The sequence below is a fragment of the Daphnia magna genome, linkage group LG3 (genome assembly GCF_020631705.1).
Source record: "Daphnia magna isolate NIES linkage group LG3, ASM2063170v1.1, whole genome shotgun sequence".
Classification (NCBI taxonomy): Eukaryota; Metazoa; Arthropoda; class Branchiopoda; order Diplostraca; family Daphniidae; genus Daphnia; species Daphnia magna.
In genome coordinates this window covers 6,014,110-6,024,592 of record NC_059184.1, presented here as the reverse complement: position 1 = coordinate 6,024,592, position 10,483 = coordinate 6,014,110, and the positions used below count along the sequence as shown (strand labels likewise).

The 10,483-nt window shown below is 38.1% G+C and overlaps 2 protein-coding genes and 1 pseudogene across 2 annotated transcripts; 1 reads left to right on the top strand and 2 right to left on the bottom strand.

Moving 5' to 3' along the window:
* Positions 1-140: 140 nt before the first annotated feature.
* Positions 141-2,902, top strand: LOC116935088 (annotated as a pseudogene).
* A 1,551-nt stretch (positions 2,903-4,453) lies between these two features.
* On the bottom strand, positions 4,454-6,799 carry LOC116919656 (neuronal acetylcholine receptor subunit alpha-4). The gene is made up of 9 exons (XM_032925669.2): positions 6,639-6,799; positions 6,200-6,363; positions 6,088-6,132; positions 5,926-6,024; positions 5,640-5,870; positions 5,391-5,568; positions 5,158-5,310; positions 4,928-5,088; positions 4,454-4,866 (listed from the first exon to the last, which is right to left on the bottom strand). Exons 1-9 carry the CDS (start codon positions 6,691-6,693, stop codon positions 4,675-4,677), a joined length of 1,278 nt encoding a protein of 425 aa, XP_032781560.2. The 5' UTR covers positions 6,694-6,799; the 3' UTR covers positions 4,454-4,674.
* A 143-nt stretch (positions 6,800-6,942) lies between these two features.
* Positions 6,943-10,426, bottom strand: LOC116919653 (histone-lysine N-methyltransferase Suv4-20). The gene is made up of 7 exons (XM_032925667.2): positions 10,237-10,426; positions 9,908-10,057; positions 9,666-9,831; positions 9,484-9,596; positions 9,182-9,368; positions 8,733-9,118; positions 6,943-8,652 (listed from the first exon to the last, which is right to left on the bottom strand). The coding sequence occupies exons 2-7, from the start codon at positions 10,054-10,056 to the stop codon at positions 7,662-7,664; spliced, it is 1,992 nt and encodes a 663-aa protein (XP_032781558.2). The 5' UTR covers position 10,057; positions 10,237-10,426; the 3' UTR covers positions 6,943-7,661.
* Positions 10,427-10,483: the final 57 nt, after the last annotated feature.

Below are 10,483 nucleotides of genomic sequence, written 5' to 3'. Positions count from 1 at the left end.
TTTATTACCGTGAAAATATAAATCTAGCTGCCATAAAATTCTGTTTCAAATAAACTGAATGGCTGTATAGGATGACAATGACAGAAATATTGGTATAAATAGGTCACCCGGACTGAGGTATATATCTCGTGACATAGTCGTCGACTAACAGCTGCAGTAGCACTCTCTGTCCATCTGCTAAAACGTTCGCATCGTTTTGTTGTTATATAACTTGTCAACGACATTGCACATGCCGCCAAACATTCCGTTTCGTTATAGTACTATTCTGGCCAGTCTAGTGCGACGATTGATGTGCTTCGGTTTCCACTCGTTTGTCCGTTTCTCCGGTGGAGTTTCACACAATCCAGTTGCTCATTTCGACTTTGCTATATGAATCTAAAAAAGAAGCCATCTGATTAGATTTGTCGGGCAGCTTCATTTCCCTTTTGTGGAGATGGCGTGGATCTTTATACAAGCTGTGTTACAAGGAACTAATATGTTTTCTCGTCCCTTTTGGCATCGTTAGCATCATCTATCGTCAGGTAATATGCAATTCAATATATTAGATTATTTATGTTCATATCCAAAATGTTACGCTTGATTCTTTACAGGCTCTCGACGACGAACAAAAAAGGATATTCTTTTTCTTCATAAACGTATGTAGGCATTGTAACCTTGGACTGAAATTTGGTTTTACACTGGCCACCCCATGTTGTAGTCTATTTGAACAGGTGGTTCGCTATTGTGACAGATACCTGAATATGATTCCCCTTTCATTTATTCTGGGTTTTTACGTCACTATTATAGGTATTTTCGTCCAAACATTAGCAGCAAAGAGCTCTAATTAATATTTTTGTTTATCAAATGATGTTGCTGTGTTTTTCCTCTTTGAATTCAAATTGTCAACTTGTAAAAGCAACAAGATGGTGGCAGCAATGTATGGCTTTACCATGGCCTGACAGGTTTTACTTCTAATATGAGTATACCAGTTGATCGACCTCCCTTTCATGTTTCGTGTTTAGATTAATGCTAACAATCGCAATGTATATTCCCGGATGTGACAACGAGTCGAAGCTTCTACGGAAAACGCTCATGCAGAACTGTAACCTGATGGCTGTCCTTGTCTTCAGATCAATTTCAGAGTCAGTGCGGTCTCGCCTTAAATCTCTTGAGGATGTTGTCAATGCAGGTGCTGTTAGCAAATTCATTTTCAAAAATTGGCAAAATAAAATCTGTTCGACAATTGGCATTTTGTTAAAACACTGCAGGTTTTATGACCTATGCCGAAATGAAAACCTATAAGGCAGTGCAATCTGATGTGAACTTGTATTGGCTACCTGGACTTTGGTTCTCACATCGACTTCGAGAGGCCCAAGCTCGTGGACGCATTATCGACTCGTATGGAGCCCAGCTCATCATGAAGGTGTTATGATATTACCGTTAATTCAAAATGATGATTTTACCTCTTGGATTCCAATAGGAATTGCTGGAATTTCGTTCCAAATGCGGCATTTTATGGAGTTACGACTGGGTTTCGATTCCATTGGTTTATACTCAGGTATTCATGAATACGCCAACAGCTTTAAAAGAAGCTATTTCTTTTTTATTCTTTTGTTCTTCGTCGACTCAAACAGGTGGTTACGTTATCCACTTATTCCTTCGTCATAGCTTGTATCTTCGGCCGCCAATGCATCGATAATGGAAGCAAGTCAATAAGTTTGTTACATGAAGCTGAAGGCCAATGGGGACATTTAATACAGCTGTGCCTTCATTTGCATTAATGATGACTTCATCAAATCAAAAAAATCCAAACAAAAAAGTTTGAAAAAGAATGAAATTTTTGACTTACATCTATTAGGTCCAGTATATCTATAGAGCGCAAAAACTCCAAAAAAATTCTTGTCTTAAACTTTTTTGTTTGTGAACATTTTTTCATAACTTTTACAGAAATGGATATTTCCTCACGGAGAGCTATCTATTTCTGTAAAATTTATTGATTTCGGGCTTGTAGTTTCCCCGATAATAATTTTTTTAATTTCATGTATGACTGGGAGGAGGGGATTACCCGTTACCCAGTAAACGGCACCGACCTGTCATAAAAATGGCTAATCGGTTTACCATTCGAGTAATTACTTTTTAAGGAATTATTTTACAAAAATGGATAGAGATTATCAAGAGCCATCCATTTCGGCAATTTTTATAAATTTTTAAACAATTGTTTTCCCGATTATAATTTTTATTGGGGCAGGAAATTCCCTGAGACCCGTCAAACACACACACACCAACCTACACAAAAAATAGCCAATCGGTTTACCACTCAAGTAGATCCTTTTAAAGCGATAATTTAACAAAAATGGATACGTCCTGATGAGGACTATCCATTTCTGTAAAATTTGTCTATTTCATATTTATATTTTTACGGATAACGTTAAGTTATTAATACATATTATACGTAGTATACAGGATATATAGGATGTAAATATAAAGGGATATATATAATATATAGGAAGTAATATGTAGGAATAATACTTATTATATATTTTATAGTAATATTACGTAGTAACACGTAAACTGTTTACGGATAACGCCACTGGGTGTCGGCTTTCGAGATTTATGTGGGGGTGCGTGGGCTGAACCGTCGAAAAACCTGACATTTTCCGCTTCTCTCCATGACAGCATAAAAAACCAACGACAAACGACAGCCGCCCTCGTCGTTTCTAAACAAACACAAATTAAAAATTAACAAACCAACCTTTCATAAAAAAAAAAAACCCTATTCCATAGAGTTTTACATGGAGAATCCAACTGTAATAAAATTTCACCCAAAAAACGAAAACCCGCGGCACAGGAGGGTCCCTAAATCCACCAACCTGCCACCAACCAATCAGAACCCGACTTTCACGACCGAAATTTGAATTTCGATTAAAAAAAAATGTATAAAATTAACAAACAAACCTACATATTTAGAAACAACCCATTGGAACGAAGTTGAATACGGCGAATCAGATAAAAAATAAATGAAAACGAACAACTCCCCTGTTCACGCACAAAAATTTTCAGCCAATCAAAACCCGGCTGGAACCCCTGGGGAAACAATAAACATTTTGGGGCTCAATAAGAACGGCATAGCCTTCCATCTTTGCCAAAGTAAATCTCTCAGGGATTAAATGTTAAGTATGTGTTGGCTAGACGGTGAAGTATGGAATCGTTAAAAGACCGGAAAAGAATCGATTCTTTGGAAGGCCCTATCCTTTAGCATTGACGTATTTATCGTCTGCACGTTAAGAGTTAAGACATGGTTAAGACGCCTTCTCAGAGACCTTGTTGCACAAATTATCGTTGAAAGCAAAAGATCGATTTGTTTATAGTGTTTTCAATCGATCTTTTCCCAATTTTTTTTTTTTTTTAACTTTGGGACTTAATTTGTTTGTGCTAAGTTTGGGACTTAATTTGTGGAGCAAGATTTAAGTCTATTTTTATTGTTTTTTTTTTTTATATTTTAACATAAATCTTGAAGGCCGACACCCAGTGGCGTTATTGTTTTTTTTTATATTTTAAAAATATTATAAATTATAGTTTTAAAAATAATTTTTAATGGTTAATAAATGGTTGTGTTCATTGCAGAGTTGGGAGTAGCTCACTGATTTGAGAGCGCGCTCAGAGCTTTCTGCTCAGTGCTGAAACGTGAGCGTAGCTCAGCTCTCGCTCGCAAAAAAAAAGTGAGCGCGCTCTCGCTCGCGCTCGCGCTCTTCGCTCACGTACAAAAAATGCCATATGAAATCTGGCTAAATATATAAATATTCAAACCAACGTTATTTTGTTACTTACAACGTGTGCGAGACATCTGTATAAAAATTCGGCTTAGAATTTTGACTTGGAATTTAATAAAACTTAACCTATTGCAACCGAAATGAGAAGCTAATTCCGAATAAAATATTAGTTTTCCACTCAATTAATTGATTTTTGGATGAAACGGATCCAGAGTAGCAAACACTTGGAATCAGAAAAACCCCTAAACTAAGTTTAAAAAAGGGCAGTCACTTTGTTTTTATTTTAACAGGTGGTTTAACGAGAAAACCAACAACTTGGTCGAAATCAACGTTCAATTTAGATTATTCCGTGTGATTTTTGTGGAATTCTATGAGATGTCGTATTTCGCAGATTTTGAAAAAAGTGGGAAGGCAATTCCCTTCCCACTTTTCCATTTTTGGCCAATAAAGTTTATTTTTCAATTGGCCTTTTACTTTTTTTAAACTTAACATAAACAAGAAAAAAATAAAGTTGATGTGGTAACAATACTTTATTTTCGTTTATTTTAAAATGGCGTCATCTATCGGAAGAAATCTCACAAAAACGTGGATCGGTTGAGATGAAATGATGAGGAAATTACTTTTGATAGAATCCTTATCGGGAAGTTTGTTAGAAGCGAGCCTATCGGTTCTATCGTGTCAATTACAAATGTTTTTCTTTGAAGTTTAGATTCAATCTGTGTGTATTGCCAAAATAAAGAGCTAACATAATTTGATAATTATAACTTTGTCCTTCCAACTACAGTATCTGTCCCAAAACTTAAGCTGGTTAGGGTATTGTTGATTTTGAATGGTGCTATAGCCTAAATGTAAAGTAAAAGCGTCAATGGAAGATATTATGGGACAGTAAGGACATGGATGTAGAAGCCCCCAGAAATGTGTTAATTCAACACAGGAAACTTGAAATCAAGACAGCCAAAAAAGTGCAATAGACGAATACCATGATGCGATCCAGCGCTAAACAAACGCTGAGCCATTCCAGTTGAATCTCGCCATCCCGAGATTCCGAATCACTTGAAACAAACTGCTGAGAATTTTTCTCGATAAGCTCCTTTTGTGCAAAACGGTTGCCAGAATACTGTATAATGATAGCTGCGTCAATTTTTTTAACACAGAAATTAGTAATATAGAAAAATAACCTTATGTTCAACGCCAAGCATAATGCCGATTCGGCCAGTTAAGCAGTTCTGAATCATAGTCGGCGGTGGAATTAATTTTGGAAATCGAGTCCAGCGTAGAGACAAAATGGTAAATAAAATGGAAACCATAGCTGTAACCAATGATCCACTATAAAAGGAGACTATTCCAACCAAAATCCACTTTAGTAAGTATGATACTTGTAAACCTTAATTCTTGGAAAACAATTTACCAATGACGGGCGTATTGATACTTCCAGAAGGCAATATCGTTTTCAAGTATAACAAGAAAACGCAGTGCACAACCACATTTAATACTCCAACGACAAGCTTAGCACCAACCGCGGGAGGTATGAAGAAAGTTGCCAGGGTGAGGATCGCGATTACTAATGTGCAAAAATTGATTAAAGAAAAAAAAAGAAAAGCAACTTTGTGTAATAGAAACATAAGGGATGCCTAGAAATACCGACAGTCGGCGTAATAACAGCCGAAGACGCCGACAACGATCTCTGGATTGTAAAGCTTAACCTCAAACTTGCATAGGGTTCGGGACAGCACTCGTATACTTTGACTTCTATGGATACATTTGTCGACATCAATTTCCACTGAGACATCCTTCGGCTTATTAGATCTTTAACATCCACCTGTATAACAATGCAATCTATGTAGTCTAAAGGACAGGCAAACGTGGATATTATTTTTATGTTCATTATACCGTGGTTGCATTATTTCTTGTGTTCATGTCGATTTCAAGTGCGTTATGCGTCCATGAGCCAATACTTGTCGTACATGTTACGCTATCGAATGGATACAAAGTCGCATCAGGAATGCAGATCGAATCTAACGTGCTTATGGGGACGAAATAAACACTGCCATCGGAAGTTATTAACACATCATTGGAAGCAAAACTGCGATCATTTGATAGCGATCCGTATGAATTGTAAACCTTAATAATAAAAGTTATATTTCCCCCTCTTGATGTACTACGATTGAAAACTTACCTCAAGATCCGGTTTCCATACTTTTTCGCTAGGCAAATGGATGCTTTTTAAACCCTCGTAATCTGCAGGAGACCACATAAAACGGGGATCTTTCCATTGCTGAGGGTACACTTTAAAAAATTAGGCTTAAAAAAAAATGCTTTGATTGGGTTGCTGAATTACCATATAAAAGAATCCTTTTGCTGAAAACTTCGATTCTAATTCATCCTGCAATCCCAAATGGAAATGGAAGCAACGTATACTTAAAACTTTAAAATGTGAATAGAAAATTTACGAAATCAAAGTTGGTGAGCGTCAGACCGGCTTCAAGTTTGATCGCCTTGGTATGATCTATTACAGGACGAATTTGTTTGTTGTAAGATGCTAGGAGATTTTCGTGAAGCCTTTCAATAACGTTGAAGTAGTCATCAGCTTCCACAGCAGGATACTGCCCCCACGCTAAAGAAATTATTGGTCAGAATTTAACACTATTTGTCCTATAGAATGCCAGAAATCAAAAATATTATTGAAGAACTTTCTCGTGTTCTCTTAATTCAGGTTTATCCAACTACTTTCATCGACGGTGAATAATTTTTTCCCTACCTTTTACGATTTGTTCCTGTATGAAAATGTATTAAATCCTGGCAAATCAGGGGATAACGCCCATAACTTTAGCGAAAAAAAAGAAAAAAAGAAAACAAAACACTGTAAATAAAATTGGGACTATACTTTACTTAGAACGATGGCGAAAAGTAAGCCGCGACGGATTAGAAGTAAACCGAGTGACATCTTTGCAATTCCTTTCTCGGTGATCCGGAGTCGGACTAAGTTCACGAGCAACTGAGAAAAGTGGTTTAAATTACACGCTTATATCTCAGGCGACACATTCACAAGAAATGATGGTAAAGGGCACAACAGCAACAGCTGGGAGCTGACGAAGACAGAAATCGATTGGTTGACTGATAAGGATGTTCCATCCTTATTACACAACTACGCAGTTTGAAACAGGATCTGCCAGATCTATTTCAATAAGCGTGATTTCTTGCGTCCATAGTTGTATTCAACGTCACGGTACTCTTCAATAGATACTACTATCAATAATGGGGTAAAATAAGGAACCCGATGAGATTGAAAAGAACGGCACGTTTGCAGAAACTTTGCCCTTGGTAGAATCGGGAGCAATCTCAAGTAATAACAGCTGAATTGCTGGTGGTGATCCGCTCATCAAAAGTGTTACTGGGGCTCCAATAAGTGAACACATGCAGGGGCAGAATTCCTGGTTTCAAAGTTAAAGCATGATAGACGAAGAAGAAAGGTCACTAGGAACGAGATAGAATTGGAAGAGAAGGGAGCTAGGATGCGGCCAAATTGTAAACGAATCCTATCTGCGCTAGTCTGAATTTGAAGAGAAAAACAAAACTTGAGAAATACTGCGCAGACAAAAATATGAAAATATTAAAATCGTGTGACTCGACATTTTTAAAAAGGTGGTCAAATGCGAGGGGAATACATCAGTAAGTTTCCGAAGGATACAGCTTGCCATGTTGGAATCCGAAAATGAAATGGTTGGTGAACAGAAAAACATTTAAATAGATCAAGTGAATGTATGAGTACTGGCTGTGAAATAAATGATATTGAACTTATTCATTTCCTTATATATCGGTTGATTTATCACTCGATTTCATAAAACTGTCGAATTTAGCAGATTGATGTCGCTAGGCCAAATTTGGTCACTTGCTGGATGAACAAGAACTAGGTCACTCAACTGAGGAAAAGTTCGTGGGAGGTAGGTCGATAGTGTGCGATTCATTGCCAAATATCAGTCTTAATCGTTTGGTGGTTGGTAACACTCCCGTTCTCGATGAATTGGGGATTAAAGATGGCGACCTACGTCTTTGGTTTCGACGTACCCGGCTTTTATGGGCTTGTTCCTGTTCGTTTTCCCCATCCATTTCTAGTCCTTCAACTCGAAGGACCTCGTAAACGGGTATCATATTCTGTTGATGTTGGTGGTTACCACCCATACTGCTACCGGATTCAATGACTTCGTCCAGGACAGGACTGCGTTTCATCCGAAGTGTCAGCTTAAGACGTCCACCTGGTGACGTCATCAACGCTGGTTGGTGAGCTGCAAGCTCACGCGAAGATGGCGGAGGAGGAGTAGCTGATCGAGCTTTCCTCTCTTCCGTGGTAGATTCTTTCTCTGGCACTGGCGGGCTTTCTCGTTGAAGTCCATTATCGTTTTCGAAATCGGTGAACTCGTAAACATCACTCTCGTGACTGACGCACTCGGTCTCCGTCGTGGCAACGGGGTAGGCTACAGCAGGTGTTTCCGTCGGTGCTGCTGTTTCAAGGGTTTTTTTGTTTCGTAAACGCATTCCGGATTGTTTTACATCATTATTGACAGGTTGAGAACCTTCCAAGGCGGTATTTTGGACCACGTCACTCTCGACACCGCGGACCGTGCGAGAACGTAAGCTTCTTACTGCTCCAGTGCTTTGTTTTTTATGCTCAACGCTATGACTGGCAACATTTTTATGTGGGGTAGTTGCCATATTTGTTCCGTTCATTTCCTTTGAAGTTTGTGATCGGCGGCGACGTTTGGCACGTACACGAGTTGTGGCAGGAACTACTTTCGCGTCCTGGTGGTTATTTGCACTACCACTATTACCACTGTTTTCTTCACTATTAGTTTTACTCTCATTACATATAGCGTAACCTTGAGCCACCAGCAACTCAGCATCATACCTAACGGACCAAAGAATAGTTGAGGTAAAGAAACGTATAAAGAACGCTTACGATCTAATTAACAGTGGTCTAGATTGTACCTAGTGAGCCCTTTACGTCTTAGCTCTTTGACGTCTAGTGCTCTTGGGACAGTATCTCTATCCTCTATTGGCACCGGGGTGGGTGGATTTCGAGAAGAGCGTCCCGTCAGCGACACAATCGGCTCCTTGTCTGTTTGCTTTTTCACGCGACTCAGTCGCAAATGTGTTTCACGGAGTCGGTATCGCTCTTCCTTTGCGGTTGCTTCGGGACTGCTTTTTTTATTTTTAGCAAATGCACCTGTGCCACGTCTTTCGCAAGTTTCACACTCGCAAAAGCAATTGTTGTCGCCAAAGAAGTCTTCACCATAAAAGCATGTTATTTCTTCACCAGCTTCAATGTCTCTTAAAATTCGAACGCAGGCAGTTCCGCGACCAGTGGCAACAAACTATGACGAGGAATAATAATGCTAACGCCTGAATAATAAGGCCAATGAATTCACACTTCAAACCTTGCAATTAGAACGGCAATCATGATTGATAAATGCTGCTGGTCCAAGCCAAAGCTGTGCACAGTTTTTACGGCAACTATACATTACAGAGAAGTCATTCTTTCCAGGGTGCAACAACTGAGTTTCTTCATCAGGACTCAGTTCAGCTATGCATCCAACTAACAAAGAAATCTGCTCATTTTTGTACCTAGCAGTACAGAAAAATAGAATAAGTGGTGAAAGTTTATCTCCAATTATCCGGTCATCATGTTATTTTGACCTTAAGCCTGTATCTAAAGACTACAGTAAAGACTAAGATTTACCACTTTTTGGTGGTGCAAAGTTTGGCTCCTTTTTGTCCCTCCATGGAATACCTAAAGCAGGCTTGAATGGTGAAGCCTGCTGATTCATGGAACATCCCCAAATAACGAACAATCTGAAATTTTAGTGCAATGAATTTATATAGATACACATTATAACTGACATAAATTTATGTTATATGTACATGTTCTTTGACATTCATTTGCTGCTGTTTGTTCTTGTTAGCTAGAAAATTCCAAACATAATCACTAGATGTCAGTTGTTTATATGCTTTCTCATAATCTTGATGCTCAATGAAATCTATGACAGCTTGCTTTAATTCTTCTCTGTTGGCTTTGGGTGGCCTATAACTTTATTATAAAATTCAAAATTTGTTAAAACCAAAGAAACATTTCTATAATGGCACAAAGTGGAAACAGCCCATACCGAAGATTCATTTTGTGGGTAGAGAAGCCAAGATAGGGATCCAAAACAAGCCCAGTAGCCAAATCATCATTTTCTGAAAGCTCTTTAGGAGTCATACCTGATCCCTGTGAGCGAAAAGCTGCTCGGCTATTTAGACTCTGAATCACCATTCTGAAAAAATATAGATATATTTGAATAGAACCTTCCAATTAAACAATGTCTAGCATGAAAACTTATAATATGACATAGTGTCGTCTTATCCAAAAGCTTTAAATAATAAATGTGAAATTATTTTCCACTATTAGGCCTTGAACTCTTTTTGACATGGCCTAAGGGACTATATTGAGTACCTGTCAAACTCAACACATAATATGAGACTTTTGAAGCAAATTATCTGAACTTCCTCAAGCTCGACAGAAAAAATGTTGAACGAGCGTTGGTAAAATCAAATTATCCTTAAATTTCACCAAAGAATAGTTATTAAAGAAAATTGATTTGTTGGAAAGAGAAGAAAACAATTATCTTAAGCGGCGTTGCAACAAAACATAGTATAAACAATATTGCCGTTATTATCTGATTTTCAAAATAGGATTCGTT

Bases quoted from the DNA above. Each gene is read 5' to 3' on its own strand.
- LOC116919653 (XM_032925667.2), bottom strand. From the start codon at position 10,056: ATGGTGATTCAGAGTCTAAATAGCCGAGCAGCTTTTCGCTCACAGGGA. The intron at 9,832-9,907 runs GTATGGGCTGTT...TTTATAATAAAG, and splicing joins ACCCACAAAATGAATCTTCG to TTATAGGCCACCCAAAGCCA. The intron at 9,597-9,665 runs GTACATATAACA...CTAAAATTTCAG, and splicing joins AAATGAATGTCAAAGAACAT to ATTGTTCGTTATTTGGGGAT.
- LOC116919656 (XM_032925669.2), bottom strand. From the start codon at position 6,693: ATGTCACTCGGTTTACTTCTAATCCGTCGCGGCTTACTTTTCGCCATC. The intron at 6,133-6,199 runs GTAAATTTTCTA...TTGGGATTGCAG, and splicing joins CGCTCACCAACTTTGATTTC to GATGAATTAGAATCGAAGTT. The intron at 6,025-6,087 runs GTAATTCAGCAA...GTGTACCCTCAG, and splicing joins CAAAAGGATTCTTTTATATG to CAATGGAAAGATCCCCGTTT.